General features: G+C 41.2%; 1 protein-coding gene across 1 annotated transcript; it reads left to right on the forward strand.

Annotated features, from left to right (window-relative positions):
- The first annotated feature begins 6,007 nt into the window (after positions 1–6,007).
- LOC141100002 (uncharacterized) lies at positions 6,008–11,695 on the forward strand. Its single transcript, XM_073588166.1, has 10 exons — positions 6,008–6,565; positions 9,040–9,203; positions 9,311–9,593; positions 9,672–9,702; positions 10,532–10,609; positions 10,696–10,752; positions 10,859–10,955; positions 11,039–11,120; positions 11,219–11,279; positions 11,553–11,695. The coding sequence occupies exons 3-10, from the start codon at positions 9,311–9,313 to the stop codon at positions 11,674–11,676; spliced, it is 813 nt and encodes a 270-aa protein (XP_073444267.1). The 5' UTR covers positions 6,008–6,565; positions 9,040–9,203; the 3' UTR covers positions 11,677–11,695.
- Positions 11,696–22,696: the final 11,001 nt, after the last annotated feature.

Here is a 22,696-nt window from a genome sequence, read left to right on the forward strand (position 1 = left end):
TTCTGTGGAGATGCCTCGCATATTATTTCTGTTTGTCCTAAACGAGAGAAACGCTTTGCACACACGTTTTCTGTTGGTGGTGTTCAACCTAAGTTTCTTCTGGCAATTACTCTGATCTGCTCCCTGTCCACATTTTCCGCCAAGGCTTTTGTGGATTCGGGAGCAGCGCTAAACCTAATGGACTTGGATTTTGCTAAACGTTGTGGATTTCCGATGACACCTCTGCAGACGCCTATCCCTTTGAGGGGGATTGATGCTACTCCTTTGGCTAAAAATAAACCTCAGTTTTGGACCCAGGTGGTCATGCGGGTCACCCCAGACCATCAAGAAAATTGCAGATTTTTGGTGTTGCATGGTCTGCATGATGCCGTTGTTCTGGGGTTTCCCTGGTTGCAAATTCATAATCCAGTTTTGGATTGGAAGTCTGTGTCTGTGGTGAGTTGGGGTTGTCGGTGTGCCTTTAGTGAGGCTCCGTTTTTTTCCACCTCTACTCAGTCGCATGATGTTCCTGACTAATTGGCGGACTTTTATGATGTATTTAGTGAGAATGAGTCTGCGTCCTTGCCTCCTCATAGGAGTTATGACTGTGCAATTGAACTAAGCCCGGGGAGTAAATTTCCCAAGGGTCGGCTCGTCAATTTATCTGTACCCGAGCACGAGGCTATGAGGTCCTATATTAAGGAGGCGTTGGAGAAGGGTCATATTAGACCATGCTCTTCACCCTTAGGTGCCGGTTTTTTTTTTGTGGCCAAAAAGGATGGTTCTTTAAGGCCTTGTATTGATTATCATGCCCTCAATAAAATTACTATTAAATATCAGTATCCATTACCCCTGATTTCGGATCTATTCTCTAGAGAAAGAGGTGCTTGCTGGTTTACCAAGCTTGACCTCAGGGGGGCGTATAATCTTATCCGCATTAAGCAGGGGGATGAATGGAAGACGGCGTTTAATACTCCGGAGGGACATTTTGAGTACCTGGTGATGCCTTTTGGGCTCACTAATGCCCCTTTTGTCTTCCAGTGCTTCATGAACGATATTTTCCGAGACTTTGTCGATAAATTTTTGATTATCTATCTGGATGATATTTTGATCTTCTCCAAGGATTGGGAGTCTAATGTGGAACATATTCGGACTGTGTTCCGGATCTTGAGGGAGAATTCCCTGTATGTCAAAGGATCGAAATGCCTTTTTGGAGAACAGAGGATTTCATTTTTGGGATTTATTTTGTCTCCGTCAACTATTGAAATGGACCCGGCCAAGGAACAGGCCATTTATGATTGGGTTCAGCCCACTTCTTTGAAGGCCCTCCAAAAGTTTTTGGGTTTTGCTAATTTTTATCGGAAATTTATAGCAAAATTTTCTAGTATTGCCAAGCCATTGACTGATCTGACTAAGAAGGGTGCTGATGTGTTGAATTGGTCTCCGGAGGCTGTTGCTTCCTTTCAGGAGCTGAAGCGAAGATTTACCTCCGCCCCGGTTTTGCGGCAACCGGATGTCTCACTCCCGTTCCAGGTAGAGGTGGATGCTTCTGAGATTGGTGCAGGAGCTGTTTTGTCCCAAAAGGATCCTGTAACATCTAAAATGAATCCCTGTGCTTTCTTTTCCCGAAAGTTCTCTCCATCTGAACGTAACTATGATGTGGGGAATCGGGAACTGTTGGCCATGAAATGGGCATTTGAGGAGTGGAGACATTGGTTGGAGGGAGCTAAACATCAAGTTGTGGTCCTCACTGACCACAAGAATTTGATTTACTTAGAGTCGGCTAAACGCTTGAACCCTAGACAGGCTAGGTGGGCCTTGTTTTTTACACGTTTTGATTTTGTGGTCTCTTTTCTTCCTGGAACTAAGAATGTCAAGGCAGATGCCCTCTCTAGGAGTTTCTTTGCTGATTCTCCTGTGGTGACCAAGCCTGCTACCATCTTAGGCGAAGGGGTAGTTCTTTCTGCCGTCTCGCCCGATTTGAGACTTGCTCTGCAAGAGTTCCAGGAGGACAAACCTGAGCGTTGTCCCAGTGGAAAGTTGTATGTTCCTGACCAGTGGAAGAAGAGAGTGATGTCTGAAGTTCATTGCTCTGCATTGGCTGGTCATACAGGTATTTTTGGTACTAGAGATCTGGTGAGTTGCTCTTTTTGGTGGCCCACCTTGTCATATGATGTCAGGAATTTTGTGCAGTCCTGTGGGACTTGCTCCCGGTCTAAATCTTGTTCTCGCTCTAGTGGGTTGTTGATGCCTTTGCCGGTCCCCAGGAGGCCATGGACCCACATTTCAATGGATTTCATCTCTGATATTCCGGTCTCTCAAAGAATGACTGTTATTTGGGTGATTTGTGATAGGTTCTCTAAGATGGTTCATCTTGTACCACTCCCTAAGTTGCCATCTTCCTCTGAGTTGGTGCCCCTGTTTTTGCAACAGGTGATTCTCTTGCACGGGATTCCTGAGAACATTGTATCTGACAGAGGAGTTCAGTTTGTGTCTAGATTTTGGAGGACTTTCTGTTCCAAGCTGGGAATTCAGTTGTCCTTCTCCTCTGCTTTTCACCCTCAGACCAATGGGCAGACAGAGAGAACAAACCAGACCTTGGAGTCATATTTGAGATGTTTTATTTCCGCTGATCAGGATGATTGGGTTTCATTTTTGCCCTTGGCCGAATTTGCTTTAAATAATAGAGCTAGTTCTGCCACTTTGATGTCACCTTTTTTTTGTAACTTTGGGTTTCATCCTCGATTTTCTTCAGGGCAGGTGGAGCCTTCTGCCTGCCCAGGTGTTGACACTGTGGTGGAGAGAATGCACCAGATCTGGGACAAAGTGGTGGATAAGTTATCTCTCTCCCAGGAAAAGGCCAAGCGGTTTTCCAATCGACATAGGACATAGGACCATTGGTCCCCAGTTTAAGATTGGTGATATGGTGTGGTTATCTTCAAGAAATATTGCTATGAAGGTGGCTTCTCCTAAGTTTAAGCCTAGATTTATTGGACCTTACAAGATTTTGGAGATTATTTATCCGGTCTCTTTTCGTTTGGCTCTTCCTGTCACATTTAAAATCCATAATGTGTTCCATAAGTCCTTGTTGAAGAGGTTTGTTGAACCAGTTGTTCCTGGGGTGGCACCTCCATACCCTGTATTGGTTGAAGGTAACATGGAATATGAGGTAGAGAAAATACTGGATTCCCGTCTGGCTAGACGGAGACTCCAGTATTTGGTTAAGTGGAAGGGTTATGGTCAGGAGGATAATTCCTGGGTCTCTGCCTCTGATATTCATGCCAAAAGATTGGTGCGTGCCTTTCATCGGGCTCACCCTGATCGCCCTGGTGGCGTGGTTGAGGGTTCGGTGACCCCTCCTCAAGGGGGAGGTACTGTTGTGAGTTCATTTTCCCCTTCGTCACTGAGGTCTGGTGAACTCCCTATTCTGGTAAAGGAAGGTAATGAGCCTGATTATCAGGCACCTGAGCCTAATCAGGATGACTGGCTGAGTGGAGTCACTGACTGGATATAAGGCTGCCGACGCCCTTCTGCCCTGCGGGTGATTTCTCTGTGGACTTCAAGGACACCAGTCTGATTCCTGCTTCCCTAAAGCTAAGTTTTCTGCTTTGCCTGTTTGCATTTATGTTTTGTTTTTGTTTTCCTTGCTTTTCTGGATTCTGCCATTCCCTGCTAGGATGAGCTGAATCTCCTTTTGCCGGTTGCTCTGTCTTCAGAATATTCCTGAGTACTGACATAGCTTTTTTGAAGCCTAGCGTCTTCAGGGCCTTTTTCACTGTCAGTCTGTTGGCTCTGATTTTCATAGGGTTTTTCACGGATTGCAGACAGCATCCTTCCTGTCCTTTCCTATCTAGGTAGTTTGGGCCCCGTCTTTGCTCAGTCTATCTTTCTGTCTGTGTTAGTGTTTTCATCTTGCTTCACCGTCATTATATGTTTGGGGCTGCCTATTGCTTTGGGGTCTGCTCTGGGGCAGTTTAGATTTCCCCTTTCTTTCTTTAGGCTTATTTAATTCTCCGGCTGTGATCGAGGGGTCTAGGGCAGCGTAGGAACCCCCCACGGCTACTGTTAGTTGTTGTGATAGGATCAGGGGTCTGCAATCCGATAGCTGCCAACTGCTCTGGTTTTCTGGACTTAGCTAGCATTTCTGTTTTTGCCTCCTATGGTGACTCATTCATAACACCAGTCCATATGTGTAGCAGGCGCCCCCTAACATTAAGGATAAATTAGTTCGGGCAGACATTGGGAATAAACTACCAACATCAACACAACGCCAATTAGTCACACATCGCAAGGGCACTTTCCCCTGTCTTAGTTGTGCCTCCTGCTCAAACATCATAAAATCTGATACAGTTGCTCACCCACGTGCGGGTAAATCCTTTCCCATACGAGGATTCTATACTTGTGACTCCAATTTCATAATCTATGTCATTAAGTGCCCCTGTGGCCTACTCTGCGTGGGTGAGACAACACAGCATGTGAAGGACAGAATTGCTAGCCATAAATCTACAATTAGGTGTAGTAAAACATGGCTACCCATTCCGGATCATTTTATTAAACACAAACACACAGTGGCACAACTCAAATATCAGGTACTGGAACAAGTACCTAAACCTAGATGAGGTGGTAACCATATACAACTCTTAAAGCAGAGGGAAACTTTCTGGATTCATAAATTGGACACGTTGGCACCTAAAGGCCTAAACAGAGAAATCAACTGGCTTGTATGATTAATCTATTATTACTCATTATTTTCAGACACGATGATTTTCTACAATAATTGGTAAGTGCGCAATAATCTTCAAAAAATAATTTTTTCTCCCCCCTTTTTTCTTTATATATTTTTTATTTTTTACCATTTATTATTTTTTATTATCCTTTTATTATTTTATTGTTTCATTTCAATTTTTTCCTAATATTTTTTCATTATTTTTTCTCTTTATCTTTTATTATTAATTTTCCATTTTTTAATTTTGAGCCATGAGTACTACATATTATATATTTTCTCCTTTATTATTTTTTATCTTTTAATTTTTATTTGTATTTTTTCCATTATACTTGTTTTGATTATATTATCAATAATTCCCCCTTTTTTCAGTTCCCCTACATTATTTTCTCTCCATTGAGACTTAATTCTCATTGACACACTTTTTCTCTAGTTTGCCACTAGGCCTGCCTGTCCTCAATACAATAAATCCCCTTGTTTTCCTTCCCTTAAGCCACGCCCCCTTCCCCATGGCGACGCTTCATGTATACAACAACTTTCTTCCTCCTTTGTGCAATCACGCCTTGCTACATATGCTGCTTGATGATTAGAGCCTCCCCTATCATACAGACGTGCCCCTCCCTAACCCTGATCATCCCCACACATGCGTGCTGTCTTTCTTTCACAACGCTGAGTCACTTCCGGTCCGGTGGTGACGCACTTTCGGTCCGGGCGGTATTCAGCGCCTTATTTAAAACCGGCCTCATTGCAAACCATAAAGTATAGGAGTAACCCCGGCACACTAATAACATGAAAGTAAAGTCTTCTCAACGACAGTCTTTAATTGTTGTGATTTTATTGATTGTGAAAAAAAGGGTGGTGTTACAATCACCACCCTTTTTTTCACAATCAATAAAATCACAACAATTAAAGACTGTCGTTGAGAAGACTTTACTTTCATGTTATTAGTGTGCCGGGGTTACTCCTATACTTTAGTCTTGTTTTTTCCCAGAGCACCTAAGTTGGGGTTTGAGCCTGTCATATCTATTTTATATTTGATCTATTTTAGACAGTTGTCTCCCCCTCTAAACCATATTTTCTCAATTTTTCATGGCCTCCTTCGGTGTCTTCTCCTTCAACGAAGAAGAAAGATCTAGTATTCTTTCTACGGTCAGAGAAACTGACAATTTCCTGAATATCCCTACCCGTGAGGTGAAATCGAGGGATTATGAAAAGGAATTGAAGAAACTTTCATCTTTTGAATTGCATGCGTATACTTTAGCTCAATACACGAAGGCACAGCGGATTCCGAGGGGACTTAGGGTCTCGTTACGACCAACCCTCTTCAGTGACAATGAGGAATATTGTCAACTTTTTGAAAATATTCTAAATAAGTGCTCTATAGATTTAATGGTGTTGACCATCAAATTTCTCCAGGAGAATATACAGAAGGTGAAAGATCAGGTTGCTGCTATCGAAAATCAGTTGACTAACACCCTTTCTCCAACAGATTTCGCTAGCCTTAAGGCAAGAGCCAACAAAACTCTACAAGACTACACCAATGAACTGAAAACACGAAAAAAGAACAAGTTTCTGAGAGACCAGGACGACTATCTCAAAAACCAGGTCTATAGATGGCGGTATACCACACTTCCAGATGGTCCCCCCTACAGAAACCGATATGGCTCATCAGGTTCTTCAGGTTCGGATGGTGGTCAAGTTGGACGAGGCGGCAGAGGAGGACGCGGTGGGAAACCGCCCAAGTCTTTTTTCGACCCGCGCAAGAAACCCCCGGCACCTCCAAACACAGTTGAAGACGAGGAGGAAGAAGAAAAAACAGACGAGGACCCCCAGAGGGATACACGCCCCAATACTCGATCTCAGGTAAGAACAATCTTGTCTTCAACATCTCTACCTATTGTCTCTCACCTGCCGAGATCTGAGTTCTCCAGAGGGGCCTCTCATTCTGTCCCACTCCCTCCTTTGATCCGTTCCTCGTACACCAAGAGTTAAATCGTTTTTACCGCTCTTTGAGACTTAAGGTACATTTTGACAAAGATGGCGGAGACATAAACACCAACCAGGTACCTTTCTCCTCGGGAACCAGCACCCAAGAGACGTTTATTCTTAAAGATCTCGGACTCAAGATCCCGAGCACGTTTCAACCACCTCGCCTCTATCATCCTGTCGAGACGTATATTTCACTTGTTAATGCTTCTGTGGATAAGTATATAGATGAAATCAAACATGGTAAATACCACCTTAAGCATAACCTTAATAGAGAAGAATCATTAGCACTGAAAAGTCTTAAAAACAACAAGGACATTGTCATAAAGCCTGCTGATAAAGGTGGCTCCATTGTAGTACTGGATAAGAAATACTATCTGTCTGAAATCCAGAGACAACTCTCTGACGTCACGACATACAGACCCATCCCCACGAATCCTATCTACTCCATAGAGAGAAAGATAGACAATTTGATCAACTTCCACTTAAATTTGGGTACAATTGATTCTAAACTGGCAGAGTATTTGCACAAACAAAGTCCCATAACTCCAGTCATTTATATACTCCCCAAAATACATAAAAATTTGGAAAAGCCCCCCGGTAGACCCATAGTGGCATCTACCGACTCTATCCTCTCACCCCTGTCAATAACCTTGGAAAAGATCTTCACTCCACTAGTACCAAAAATTCCATCTTATCTCAAAGACACCGGTGATTTTCTGAACCACGTTAGAACCCTCCATGACATTCCTTCCTTTTGTTTATTAGCCAGCCTAGACGTCAACAGCCTATATACTAGTATAGATCACGATCTTGGCATCGAGGCTGTCAGATGGTTCCTAGATTTACAATCCTCTCTTAGCGAACCCCAGAAATTGTTCTGTACCGATACACTCAAATTGGTCCTCAACAACAACTATTTCCTCTTTGAGGACCAATTCTACCTTCAGGCATGGGGTACTGCGGTGGGGGCGAATGTAGCCCCCCCGTACGCTAACATCTTCATGTGTAAATTTGAGGCTGACTTTGTATACACACATCATCTATATAGAAAACATGCTCTTACCTGGCTCAGATACATAGACGACATCTTTTGTGTATGGACAGGTGACACCAATAGCCTCACAGATTTTGTACATGACCTCAACCAGAGTATACCGAACCTAACCTTTACCTCACATTCCAACACACAGTCTGTCAGTTTCCTTGACACCATGATCTCTAAAACTGACTCTGGCACCCTTACAAGTGACCTTTACGTCAAATCTACAGACCGTAATAGTCTACTACACTGGTCCAGTTGTCACCCAAGACACGTAAAGATAGCTCTACCTAAATCCCAACATGACAGAATTGACCGCATAGTCTCAACACCTGATATCAGGCAAATGAGACATGACGAGATGACTGAAAAGTTTCAAACAAGAGGATACCCCAAAATTAACGCTGAACAACAAACCAGAATTACCCAACGTGACTGTGATGTAGAGAATAGGGTTAAGTTCATCAACACCTATCACCCGTTCTCTCCTCTGATCAAAAAAGCAGTCCTTGAACACTGGCCCCTACTAGAAAAGGCTTACCCGGGGATTGAAAATTTCCAAAATCCTCCTCTCATCTGCCATAAGCGGGTTCAGAACCTAAAAAACACTTTGGTTAGAGCCGACGTGGGCTCCCACTTCAAGACATTCAGGCAGAAGACATTTAGCACGGTGCGCAACGGAACCTTCCCTTGTTTGGGTTGCGCACAATGCACGAATGTTAGTAAAGGCGATTCATTCACCCATCCGAGGTCTGGCAAACGGTACAAGATCAATGGCTATTTTACCTGCAACTCAAATTTTGTCGTCTATTTAATCAAATGCCCATGCGGCCTAGGATACGTTGGGGAAACCACCCAGCATGTGAAAGACCGCATCTCCAAACATAAATCAACCATCCGGTGTGAGAACACACTTTTACCAATTCCTGCCCATTTTGTGGAAAATAGACACTCTGTAAGCCAACTGAAATTTCAGGTTATCGAACAAATCCCTGTACCCAGACGAGGGGGTAATAGAATCCAAACGCTCAAAGAGCGTGAAGCGTATTGGATATATCACCTAAATACCCTCCATCCACACGGTCTCAATAGAGAATCTGAAATGTATTATTAATCCCTTCTAAATTCCACTTCATAGTGAATTAGTTTTGTTTTTCATCAGGAGTTTAAAATCACTACCAAATAAGTTCTTTTCCTACACAACGTTTTTTGGTTTATAGGAGATATTTCTGACATAAGTGTGTTAATATGAACGCCATTTTACTCTTTGTATGTAAACCTTGCTCTAATTACCTTTCTTTGTTTTTAGGCAGGAAAAGGAAGTTTCTCTGAAACCTGATAGGCACAACCAGCACTGAAATTATCACCGTGCATGAATTCAGCACAGTCCCACCGTTAAAATGGCCGCCTGTATGCATGTGACATTTCCTCACAACCCTCCCTTTTTTACTTCACTTCCTGGATGGCTCGCACCTGCTCAGTACATTCATTCTGACATTTTTGACCTCACCAAGATGGCGACTGCCAACCTCACTTCCTGTCAAGTCAAAACATGTTCATTCTCTATCCCCGCCCTGCACATGCTCAGTACATTCATTCTGACATTTTTTGACCTCACCAAGATGGCGACTGCCACCATCACTTCCTGTCAAGTCAAAACATGCTCATTCTCTATCCCCGCCCTGCACATGCTCAGTACATTCATTCAGACATTTTTTACCTCACTAAGATGGCGATGGCCCTTCCCCCCATTCCCGCCCCTTCCCCACCCAATCAGGAAGTGCTTGACAGTATTTAACATCACTGCACTAAGCCACATGCACTTCCGGCCTCCTCCACACCTGACTAGATTTAGGACACAAGGTAATGGTGCCCTACAGTCTTCATAGACTGGGTTTCCTTTCTCCATCTCAGCTTATTGACCTGCTTTTTTGTCCTTAGGACGGGAGTCACGTGCTGACCCTACACATCGGTATGTGACCCCTAAAACTTTCTTTTATATCTTTTCTTTCTATATACCTTGCTATTCCTTAACCTATACCCTTTCTCAGTGGTTACTATAGGTACCGTTCCAGCAGCTGGATTACAAAGGCAAACCTATACCACTTATACACACACCTCAAAACCAAGGATCTAGGTATTTATACCTTATGCCTTAACATTTCCAAGAGCACCCCTTACACACTGCCTCCTTAGATGACCTCACTTTTATTCCCACTCCACTTCACTGTCCCCTAATGCCCTTTCTCAACACTACCTACACTTTCATGCTTTTCAACTCCTTACACCTTCACTCTATTCCTCTGTTCAACCTCTCACATGTTCACCGTATCACACCACAATACATACTCACTGGCCTCACATCATTATAGATCCATACACACCTTCACAAAGGATGTATGACACTGTCCCCACCTTATGTATCACCTATCACTAGATTTTTGGTTTTAAAAGGATTGTAACACCACCCTTTTTTTCACAATCAATAAAATAACAACAATTAAAGACTGTCGTTGAGAAGACTTTACTTTCATGTTATTAGTGTGCCGGGGTTACTCCTATACTTTAGTCTTGTTTTTTCCCAGAGCACCTAAGTTGGGGTTTGAGCCTGTCATATCTATTTTATCATTGCAAACCATGTCAGCCTCTCATCTGCCACAAGGTAGGGCGCAGGTGCGCCACCTGCATGCCCCGTTTCTCTTGCTCAGAATCCCCCAGGTAACTCCTAACAGATGAACATACATTACATTGCACCGGATTATCGGCACCATTGTTCTTACTATGTGCCACTCACTTCACAGGTGGGAGTTCTTTCATGACGGCCACTGCAATCTCAGGCTAGATCCTATCTGCCTCAGGTTAAATCCTATCTGCCACAGGTAATCCACACTTTACATTCATTATCCAGTACACCTTCATGCGGGCATCATTACACTTTTTCCTTTCTGTGCCGCTTACCCTGCAGGTTGAAATTCCCAAGTTACGGCCACTGTAGCCTCAAGCCAAACATTAACTACCTCAGGTAATTCATGTTATTTTTATGCACCGCCTATTGCACTTCAGTACTGGCATCCCTAAACCCCCCCCCCCTTCCTTACTTTTGGTAATATGTGGCACCCATTTCACAGGTTGGAATTCCTATATGGCAATTTCTGGCTAAACATTATCTACCTCAGGTGGAAACTTCCAAATTATGGCCTCAAGTCAGAATCTACACACCTTAAGGTATATTACATACCTTTACATTAACCTTTCTATCCTCTTTAATGTCATACTAATGGATACTGCATATCTCCTTCTTCATTTAGTGGGAATCTATTTCTATCCTTTGTATTTTCATTACATTAACTAGACGATATCAGTCGAAGCTATTTTCTATGAATTTTCCAGGTATAGGACATATATATTCTTACTGGACTAGATCTTTTTTTTTTCTATACCATATAATGATGAAATAACTTACATTTTTCCATGTATATTCTCTTCAGTTACCTTGAGGGGACGTGTATCCTCTCCGAGTGCCCTAGGTCCGTTATTAATTAAATCGAGGTAAATCCATGGTCTCTGGTCTCTGAATCTCCTATTGCTAGCTTTGAACATCTGTATCTTGAATACCTAACGTATTATATAAATGTCTTTAAAATTATGCTTCAGCGATGCATTAGGCTTCTATCTATGACTATACATTTTTGTTCATCTATATAAAAAAATTTCATATCTCCATCATGTTTATACATTCATGAATGCCTATCCACGCGTGATATGTATATTTTGTGTATATGTTTTTATTCACTTTGTTTTATGTATATCCTTTTGTTTTAGTATACCCCATGAAAAAGATCCGGGAGGATCGAAGCATCGGGTATTTTTGTTTGTACATTTCTTGAATTCTGCTTGGGCACATCCTTCTCCTTTTTTTGATGGATTGGACACATTCAATAAATAAATGAGTTTTTTGCATACGATCAGTGTGTTGAGTGCGGTGAATCATTCTTTTATTTGTACAAGACTCCAGTGGTCTAATTCACCAGCACCTACTTTACCCTAGACGTTGAGTGCGCACCATCTTCATACCTATTATTGATAAACTTCTGTGAAGCACTTGGGTTCAATGTGCTCACCACACATCTAAATAAGTTCCTTAGGGGGTTTAGTTAACAAAATGGGGTCATTTGTGGAAGGTTTCCACTGTTTAGGTACATCAGGGGCTTTCCAAACGCAACATGACACCCGCAGACCATTCCATCAAAGTCTGCATTCCAAAACGTCACTACTTCCCTTCCGAGCCCCGACGTGTGCCCATACAGTAGTTTTCTCCCACATATGGGGTATCAGTGTATTCAGGACAAATTGGACAACAACTTTTGGGGTCCAATTTCTCCTGGTACCGTTGGGAAAATAAAAAAAATTGTGATTAAAAGATCATGTTTGTAGAAAAAATACGATTTTTTTATTTTCACACCCGGGCATTATAAACTTCTGTGAAGCCCTTTGGGGTTCAAAGTGCTCACCACACATCTAGATAAGTTCCTTGGGGGCTCTAGTTTCCAAAATGGTGTCATTTGTGGGTGGTTTCCACTGTTTTGGTACATCAGGGGCATTCCAAACGCGACATGGTGTCCGATCTCAATTCCAGCCAAAAACGTCAAATGGCGCTGCTTCCCTTCCGAGCTCTGCCATGCGCCCAAATAGTCATTTACACCCACATATGGGGTATCAGCGTACTCAGGACAAATTTCACAATAATATTTAGGGTCCTGTTACCCTTGTAAAAATAAGAATTGAGGGTGAAAAGATCATTTTTGTCGAACAAATATGATTTTTTAATTGTACGGCAGTACGTTATAAACTTCTGTGAAGCCCTTGGGGGCTCAAAGTTCTCACCACACATCTGGATAAGTTCCTTGGGGGGTCTAGTTTCCAAAATGGTGTCATTTGTGGGGGGTTTCCACTGTTTTGGTACATCAGGGGCATTCCAAACGCGACATGCTGTCCGATCTCAATTCCAGCCAAAAAAGTCAAATGGCGCTGCTTCCCTTCAGAGCTCTGCCATGCGCCCAAATAGTGGTTTACACCCACATATGGGGTATCAGCATACTCAGGACAAATTGCACAATAACTTTAAGGGTCCTGTTACCTTTGAGAAAATAAAAATTGGGGGTGAAAAGATCATTTTTGTGGAAAAAATATGATTTTTTAATTGTACTGCTGTACGTTATAAACTTCTGTGAAGCGCCTGTGGGTTCAAAGTTCTCACCCAATATCTAGATAAGTTCCTTGGGGAGTCTAGTTTCCAAAATGGGGTCAATTGAGGGGGGTTTCCACTGTTTAGGTACATCAGGGGCTTTCCAAACGTGACATGGCGTCCGATCTGAATTCCAACCATTATCACCCCCTTAGTTAGGGAAAATTAATAAAATTAAAAAAAAATTATTTATTTCCATTTTCCCGTTAGGGTTAGGGCCAGGGCTAGGGTTAGGGCTAGGGTTAGGGCTGAGATTAGGGTTAGGGGTGTGTTGGGGTTAGGGTTGGAGTTAGAATTGGGGGGTTTCCACTGTTTGGGCACATCAGGTGCTCTCCAAACGCATATCAGGTATCAGCGCACTCAGGACAAATTGCACAATAGCTTTTGCAGTGCAATTTCTCCTGTTACCCTTGGTAAAATAAAAAAAATTGAACCTGAAATATTTTTTTTGTGAAAAAAGTTAAATGTTCATTTTTTTAAATATTCAAAAAATTCCTGTGAAGCACCTGAACGGTTAATAAACTTCTTGAATGTGGTTTTAAGAACCTTAAGGGGTGCAGTTTTTAGAATGATGTCACTTTTGGGTATTTTCTATCATGTAGACCCCTCAAAGTGGCTTGAAATGTGTTGTGGTCCGTAAAAATAAAATGGTGTTGCAAAAATGAGAAATCGCAGGTCAACTTTTAACCCTTATAACTTCTTAACAAAAAGAAATTTTGGTTCCAAAATTGTGCTGATGTAAAGTAAACATGTGGAAAATGTTACTTATTAAGTTTTTTGTGTGCTGTACCTCTGTGATTTAAGGGCATAAAAATTCAAAGTTGGAAAATTGCAAAATTTTCAAAATTTTCGCCAAATTTCCATTTTTTTCACAAATAAGCACAAGTTATTTGAATGAAATTTTACCACTATCATTAAGTACAATATGTCACGAGAAAACAATGTCAGAATCACCGAGATCCATGGAAGCGTTTCAGAGTTATTACCTCATAAAGGGACAGTGGTCAGAATTGTAAAAATTGGCCCGGGAGTTAACGTGCAAACCACCCTTGGTAGTGAAGGGGTTAAAGACCAAAAAATTGTGTGTCAAAAGAAACTCCAACAAATCCAAAATGAAATCCAAAAAATGGTCATCCCAGTTGGCAGCCTCAAGAAAGAAGCGGACCGCCCGTAGACCATCGCTGTGACTGATAGAAGTATACAGTGATTCAATATCAATAAAATATTCAGGATTGAGAGTCCTCAGTAGTTGATACCTTTTAATGGCTAACTGAAAAGATGGTAATACATTGCAAGCTTTCGAGACTACTCAGGTCTCTTCATCAGGCTAGACTAATACAAAATCTGAAGTCACATATTTATGCACAATACAGCCTAGAAAAAATGCAATAGATAAGACAAGTGACGTGAAGCAGAACTATCAATATGGGAGAGGGAGAAACATAAATATAAACATTGGACCAGTTCATAGATAAGGAGTCTGGATGTTTTATGGTCCTCTGATTGGGGTCTAGTTCTGTGTTGCCCCGCAAGGTTTTAAAAGGAAATTCCTTAATTGATGTAAAAAGACATAAATCCATGCGACACATTCATTCCAGCACTGAGAGTGTCAAAGTTCGTCATAAATTTGTACTCCCAAACTCGTCTCTCTCTCTCTGAGATGTGAAGTTACCTTTCAATACCAGTAATTTCATATCCACGCTGCTGTGATCAGGGATACAGAAATGTTTTGCCACAGGTAGATCCATTCTTTTTTCTCTTATTGTGTGACGATGAGCATTCATCCTTGTTCTAAGCTTTTGCCCTGTCTCCCCCACATACAGACCCCCAGTTGGACATTTAGTACAAATAATTAAGTACACCACATTAGATGTAATGCAGGTGAAAGTACCTGGGATCTTGTAGTCCTGATGTGAGTTTGGGATCTTTATCTTGTCCGTGGTCATTATATATGGACAGGTTTTACATTTTTTCTGGTTGCAAGGAAAGGTTCCTCCAGCTGTTGGAGAGGACAGGGAGCTTCTGACAATGATGCTTCTTAAATTTGGGGGCTGCCTAAAACACAGAAGTGGGGGGTCTGGAAAAATGGATTTTAATCGGGCATCTTTTTGTAGTAAAGGTTGTAATTTCCGTGCAGCTCCCCTTAGCACCTCCAGATTTGGGTTGTAGGTGACTACTAGAGGCACTCGGTTATTTTCTTCTTTAGCTTTGTAATGTAGCAGGTGATTCCTTGACAATCTGGTGGCTCTTGTAATTTGGTTTTCAATTGTTCTTGGATGGTAACCCTGATTCAAAAAGGTCTTTTTGAGGCGACCAAGGTGTTTGTCTCTATCCATGGGGTTGGAACATATACGATTGTATCTGATGGCTTGGCTATAGATAATAGAGTTCTTTATGTGTTTTGGATGGAAACTGTCCCATTTAAGGTATGTTGGACGGTCGATTGGCTTCTGATACAGGGATGTCTCTATTTCATTGTTTTTTAGCTTAATGATGGTGTCCAAAAAATTAATCTCGGTACTGGAGTAGTTGAGTGTTAAATTGATGGTGGGATGAAATTGATTAAACTGTTCGTGGAACGTCTTTAGCTGTTGCTCAGACTCCGTCCAGATGATTAAAATATCATCAATGAAGCGGTAGTAGGCCAGGGGCCTGTTGGGGCATGAGGACAAAAAATCGCTTTCAAGCTTGGCCATGAAAAGATTTGCATACTGTGGAGCCATTTTACTTCCCATAGCTGTGCCAGTCTCCTGTAGATAGATCCTGTTGTCAAATTCAAAGTAATTGTGGGTGAGGATGAATTTTATAAGTTTCACCACAGCATCAGCATCAGTCCCTGTGTTTTCCATGAAGAATTTGCAGGCATGTAAACCATCTTGGTGTGGGATATTAGAGTACAAAGATTCCACATCCATGGTGGCCAGGATGGTTCCTTCTGGTAGAGGACCTATTGCTGCTAGTTTATTCAATAGGTCAGTTGTGTCCTGAATGTAGCTGGATGTATCCTTCACCAGTGGTTTAAGAATACCCTCTACCCATCCAGATACCTGCTCAGTGAGGGTGCCCACACATGAAATAATTGGTCTTCCTGGATTTCCAGATTTGTGGATTTTGGGAAGCATGTAGAATGTCCCTATTCTTGGAGTCTCTGGTATCAGGTCATCGCCAGCTCTTATGGACTGGTCAGGCAGACAAGAAACCAACTTGTTTAGTTCCTTGTAATAGTCCTGTGTAGGATCCGACTCCAATTTTCTATAGTAGCATGTGTCCATAAGTTGCCAGTTTGCTTCCTTCATGTAGTCTGACGTATTCATCATGACTATTGCACCTCCCTTGTCAGCAGGTTTAATGATGATTTCTTTGTTGGTTTTTAAAGACTGTATGGCCTTTCTCTCCTGGGCACTGATGTTGGATGCTTGTCTCCTGTTAGTGTCTATGATTGTGGATTTTATCAAATGTCTGAAGGAGTCTATATATTTATCCAAATGAGGGTTGCGTCCAGGTGGAGGTGTCCAGTCTGACCTTTTCCTAGTTGTTACGATCCCTTTTCCTTCGGTCTGAGTGTTTTCTGAATCTTCTGTATCATTGAAATATTCCCTCAGGCGCAGTCTCCTGAAATACTGTTCCATATCCCTGCAGAGTTCAGTTTTATCTAGGGCCTTAGTGGGACAAAATGAGAGTCCTCTAGAAAGCACGGCCAGTTCCACTTTGTTGGGTTTATAATCTGAGAGATTGATGACACAGTTAGATGCTTTTGTGTCTGGAATGGAGTGGTTGTCCAAGTTGTCAGGTTTTGGATTTGTTTTGTATCTGTTTGTATAGAGTCCTGAATTGAGACGCAGTCTGTGTAGTTTCTTTTCCTTGTTATGAACCAGAAAGGTCCGTAGTTTGTTGTAGTATTGTTGTAATTTTTGCTCTGTGCTTTCTGTAAGTGTTTTCCTCAGAGTTTCAAATTGCCCCTGGACTTTACTCCTTATGCTGTAGCAGACATGTAAAAGGTGGTTCCTTAGTCTCTCAGAAGTCCTGTGACAAAGGTTTTGTGCATAATGGGTATTGTAGGTATGAAGAATTGGGTTTGTAATCCAGAGTCCTTTGGGAATTAGATTCTCCTTTTTGCATTTAGATAAGAAAAACATGTCGCTGTCCATTTGTGCACGTTTCTTCAGAAGTGGTTTTAGTTCCATAAAGATGCGGTACATTCTGGTATCCTCCATTTTGATACAGGAAAGATGTATATCTTTGTACCGTGTTAGCCAGTGGATAGAAAAATATTCAGGATTGAGAGTCCTCAGTAGTTGATACCTTTTAATGGCTAACTGAAAAGATGGTAATACATTGCAAGCTTTCGAGACTACTCAGGTCTCTTCATCAGGCTAGACTAATACAAAATCTGAAGTCACATATTTATGCACAATACAGCCTAGAAAAAATGCAATAGATAAGACAAGTGACGTGAAGCAGAACTATCAATATGGGAGAGGGAGAAACATAAATATAAATATTGGACCAGTTCATAGATAAGGAGTCTGGATGTTTTATGGTCCTCTGATTGGGGTCTGGTTCTGTGTTGCCCCACAAGGTTTTAAAAGGAAATTCCTTAATTCGTCACACAATAAGAGAAAAAAGAATGGATCTAACAGGGAAAAATGCAAAGTACTACATCTGGGCAATAAAAATGAAAAAAGCATATACAGAATGGGAGGAATAGGCCTAAGCAACAGCACATGTGAAAAAGACTTGGGTATACTAATAGATCACAGACTGAATATGAGTCAACAGTGTGATGCAGCAGCAAAAAAAGCAAATGCAATTCTAGGATGTATTAACAGAAGCATACAGTCTAGATCACGTGAAGTCATTATTTCCCTCTACTCCTCTTTGGTCAGACCTCATCTGGAATATTGTGTCCAGTTTTGGGCACCACATTTTAAAAAAGACATCAACAAACTGGAGCAAGTTCAGAAAAGAGCAACCAGAATGGTGACCGGTCTGCAAACCCTGTCTTATGAGGAAAGGTTGCAGGATTTGGGATTGTTTAGTTTGCAAAAGAGAAGACTGAGAGGAGACTTAATAGCTGTCTACAAATATCTAAAGGGCTGTCACATTGTAGAAGGATCAACTTTATTCTCATTTGCACAAGGAAAGACTAGAAGCAATGGGATGAAACTGAACGGGAGGAGACACAGATTAGATATTAGAAAAAACTTTTTGACAGTTAGAGTGATCAATGAGTGGAACAAGCTGCCACGAGAAGTGGTGAGTTCTCCTTCAATGGATGTCTTCAAACAGAGGCTGGACAGACATCTGACTGGGATGATTTAGCGAATCCTGCTTTGAGCAGGGGGTTGGCCCAGGAGGTCCCTTCCAACTCTACGATTCTATGATTCTATGATTCACACCAGAATTTATGCTGCTGTATATATAGCTCTGGGGACATGGCGCAATTTAATCCCTTTTCGAGAAGGCTCCAAACATGAAACGCGCGTCGGGGTCTGCAGGGAGGTGCACGGACACTACCGAGAAATATGGGTAAGCACTATTTATATCTGCATTGGTGGGCACAATGATTTGGTGTACTATTTACATGATTATTATAGTTTTTACCATGTCAAGTCACTCTCTGTGCCTCTCTGTGTCCAAGTTTTCCCAGCTTTCCCGGTTGAAGATGATGTTTTTAGAAGAGAATAGGAGGAAATTGCAACTAAGTGCTCTCAGGGATTCATGGAATTGCTCTTGAAATTGGATAAGACGAAGTTAGGTGAATTAGAAAAAGAAATTGATAATATCCAAGTCTCTTTGAAAGATATTTTAACAAATTATGCCCTAGAAAAATTAAATGGGGACTTAGAGAATGATCTTACTAAATGGGAACAAGAGATATGTGCTGTCAAATCTAAAAAATTAAATTAGAGAGAAATAACTTGGCTCTCTGGAGAATAGAGTATATAAGTGGAAGAACAGGATGAGTAGATCATGTCCTGCTCCTCAGTCATGATCTGGCTCCCTGTCCTCCCTTACATCAATGGATGAAGCAAGTGTCAAGTCAGATCAGACTAGGATTTTGGGGATTGAAAATGTTAGGACCATAGTTTCAACAATAACCACAAGAGGTTGTTATGCTAATAAAAGGAAACCTTTTTCCTTGCCCACATATGAGAGTAAAGCTAAAAATTCTGGTTTTCAGGTAATTAATTTGTCTACCCACACTCTTTCTGAGACACAATTGGATTTGCTGAAACTAGGCTTGAATTTTGTATCATGTACGGCTTTGATTTTTTTACAGTCTTAAAAGACTTGCACTTATTTTGCCGTAAACTTATTCTTCGAAAACTGCACAGATGCTGATTTGAGTTTGACCAGCCAGATGGAACAACAAGCTATGGCTGATTTGGTGGATCTTCTGAATGACCAATACTTTGATGATGTAGGTACCTTGCCACGTTCGATTTTGCCACAATCACTAACATTCCCCCTTTTGTCTGGATGCCCTCTGGTTGACATTTTTTGTAAATTAGTCACTGAGGACTTGAAAAACATATCTAGCAATCTATGTAGTGATAATTTGACGCCAGCACAGAGACAAGCCTTGAAGGAATTACAATCACTCGACTCTGTGATCATTAAACCTGCAGACAAGGGGGGAACGTAGTGATCTGGCCGATCGAAAAATATGAGGAGACATTCCGCCAGCTGAAGGATAAAAAGACCTACTGTTTATTGCCCCAAAATCACACTTTGTCGTTCTGCTCGGAATTGAAGTGTATTTTTGACAATGCTGACTAGTCGGGTCTTGTCCCGAGGAAGACTCTGGACGTCCTGTTGCCTAAGTACCCTAGGGTAACTACCTTATATTTGATACCGAAGGTACACAAGGACATTCAGAATCCTCCTGGTCGGCCAATTGTCTCTGGCATAGGGGGTTTGAGTGATAATGTATGTAAATATATTGATCGTCATTTAAAACCTTTAGTTGAAACACTCCCCTCCTAAGTCATCTCCCCTCCTTGAACATCTTTGAATTTGTTGTCCCTTCATCAAACTCTGATATGTATTTGGGACGGCCCCATTTGGATAGCCCCGTGGAAGTTCTCTGCTTGTCAATCACGTTTCACGAATCATCGGATATTTTTTATGTACATGTCTGTAAATACCATACTTGATACGTTTAATGTCTATTATACCTGTTATTCATGGCACTGTCACTTTATTTGCACTTTTGCACTTTCTTAATTCATCATTATATAATTATATTATTTCATGTATTTATTTCTTATGATGCTGTCACTTGTGTATATTTTATGATATACACTCGCTATATGCATTTGTTACAGGCATTTTTTCCTGTCTCCCTCGGTATGTCCGCCGCCATGTTCTTCATCCTAATGGACGCCGTAGTGCGCACACGCACCTTGCTTCATGCTCCCCCTACCTTCCCTTGTGGTTATCTTATTGTACTCTGTGCACATGTTACTGACGTCAGAAGGTGAACTTTCACCTACATGCGCACATCGTATTGATGATCACAAGGGAGGGAGGCGCTTCCAGTGCGTGATGTTGTGGACGCGTGCGCCTTCTCACAACGGAATTTATGCTGCTGTATATATAGCTCTGGGGACATGGCACAATCTAATCCCCTTTTGAGAAGGCTCCAAGCACAAAACGGGCATCAGGGTCTGCAGGGAGGTGCACGGACACTACCAAGAAATATGGGTAAGCGCTATTTATATCTGCATTGGTGGGCACAATGATTTGGTGTACTATTTACGTGATTATTCTAGTTTTTACCCTGTCAAGTCGCTCTCTGTGCTTGTCAATTGTTGTATTTATAATTATGCATATCATGGCAATGTCCATTAGCTTACATTTGGTCATTTAGTTGCCCCTGTTTACTTCCTTGCTTTACTAGCAGTTTCCATACCTACTCCCTCTTTTGTCCTGTATTGATGGCTTACACTATTTATTGTTAGTTTGATTCAATAAAGATTTTGTGTGTTTTTATGTGATGGTTTCCTTTACTCCATTTTTTTTATGTTGCATGTGTTCATTTTCTGGAGTGATTTTGCAGCAATTTTTCTGTCAGAATGAACCTGAAAAAATTTTCTTAAATTAAGTAAAAACAAGCATCATAAACTCAGGTTGGCAGTATAATAAGCTAATAACAATTTGCGACGACTGTTTTGTGTCCAATGACACTTCTGCCATTAGACCTTCTGTTGCTGTCATGCATGGTTGAGCACCACCATTCGTTACCGCAATTTTCTATCTATGTGGGCTACATTTCTGCATAGAGCTGTATATTAAGGGGAAGAAGACGGTAATGCCAAGCAATTTTTCTACATTTGTTCTATAAACTCTAACCACCAGATGATTACTAAAAGTTTAGCTGAAGTTATGTATATAATCAGAATACATTAATAGCAGTTGAGTTTCTTCAATGATCACTATGAATAGAGAAAATAAACCAGGTCACTCCAGGTGTCCATTGTGCCAGATGCACACAAATGAATTACTTTCAATCAAGTGAACAGAGCCGCTGAAACATAAAGAATCGCTCCGTTTATTAGGATAGAGGCAATTACCATTCATATATATTTTGAATAGAGCCAAATCGTGTTTAACACAGGAGCAGCTAACATATTCTTCTTTACAGTTTTTAACTGATTATTTAAAGATATGTAATTGCTGAAAATGAGCTTGAGTCAAATTAATTTGGAGCATAACCCTTTCTCAATTGTGACATTAGCAGACTTCAAATACCATTATTAAAAGGAAGCAAAAGTAGGCATTTGTTCTGATAAGAGCCTTTGAAGTCGCGTTAATAGAACTCGGTGTGACCGGATCAAGTGTGGAAAGTGCACACAAACAGTAAGAGCCACATTGTGAATGCGGATTTCAACTATGAGACTTTTATGTTCATATTATATTCAAGAAAAGATGGAACTTTGATGGGAAAAATAACAAGATTTGTTTCTGCAGTAGATTCTCCAAATGAGCCAAGTCCTTCTTAAGCTTTCTGAAATATGCATGGTCTATAGAAAAATAATTCATTATCGAAGACATCCGCCCTCCTGAGTGTGGCCGTAAAGACTGCTCCCCATTATGAGAAGACGGCTTTGATCAGATGTTTCTCATTCAGGCTTTTTATTCATGAGTTCCTGTAGCTTCACGATAGAAGCCACCTACTCATTTTTAATTTAACTTGTTTGCTTATCGTATACATTGTCCTACATACATACAAAGTGCTCGCTACAATATTCCATTTAATGGTCCATATGTCCATATCCCAAGTGTATAATTACATTTACTGGCTACCAATTGCTTACACTATACCTAATTCCCTAGACATTGGTATACAGGCCATTCCACAGAATATTTTGGGATAAAAGTTACACAATTGGATGCATTTTCTATTGTTTAAGTTCTGTCCAAAAGTGTTGAAAAATACTAAGTAGTAAAGTCTATAATGGATCATTCTTAAACAATAGCCATACTGAAGAACTGTATATCAATATTAACAACTTATCTAGACCCAAGCTCCACAATTTATTCTATAAATAAACTTTTTCAGGTTATCTACAAGAATATTTGTCAGTATGTGCTACTTGTGACTTATCTATATATATAATTGTCTTATCATGTCTGTCTTTAACCGAAATCCTGCGTCGCTGATTGGTCGCGGCAGTTAGGCTGTGACTGATCAGCGACAATCGCTTAGTCGTCG

This window comes from Dendrobates tinctorius, unplaced genomic scaffold, assembly GCF_039654945.1.
Source record: "Dendrobates tinctorius isolate UK_male_01 unplaced genomic scaffold, ASM3965494v1 ptg000103l, whole genome shotgun sequence".
Lineage (NCBI taxonomy): Eukaryota > Metazoa > Chordata > Amphibia > Anura > Dendrobatidae > Dendrobates > Dendrobates tinctorius.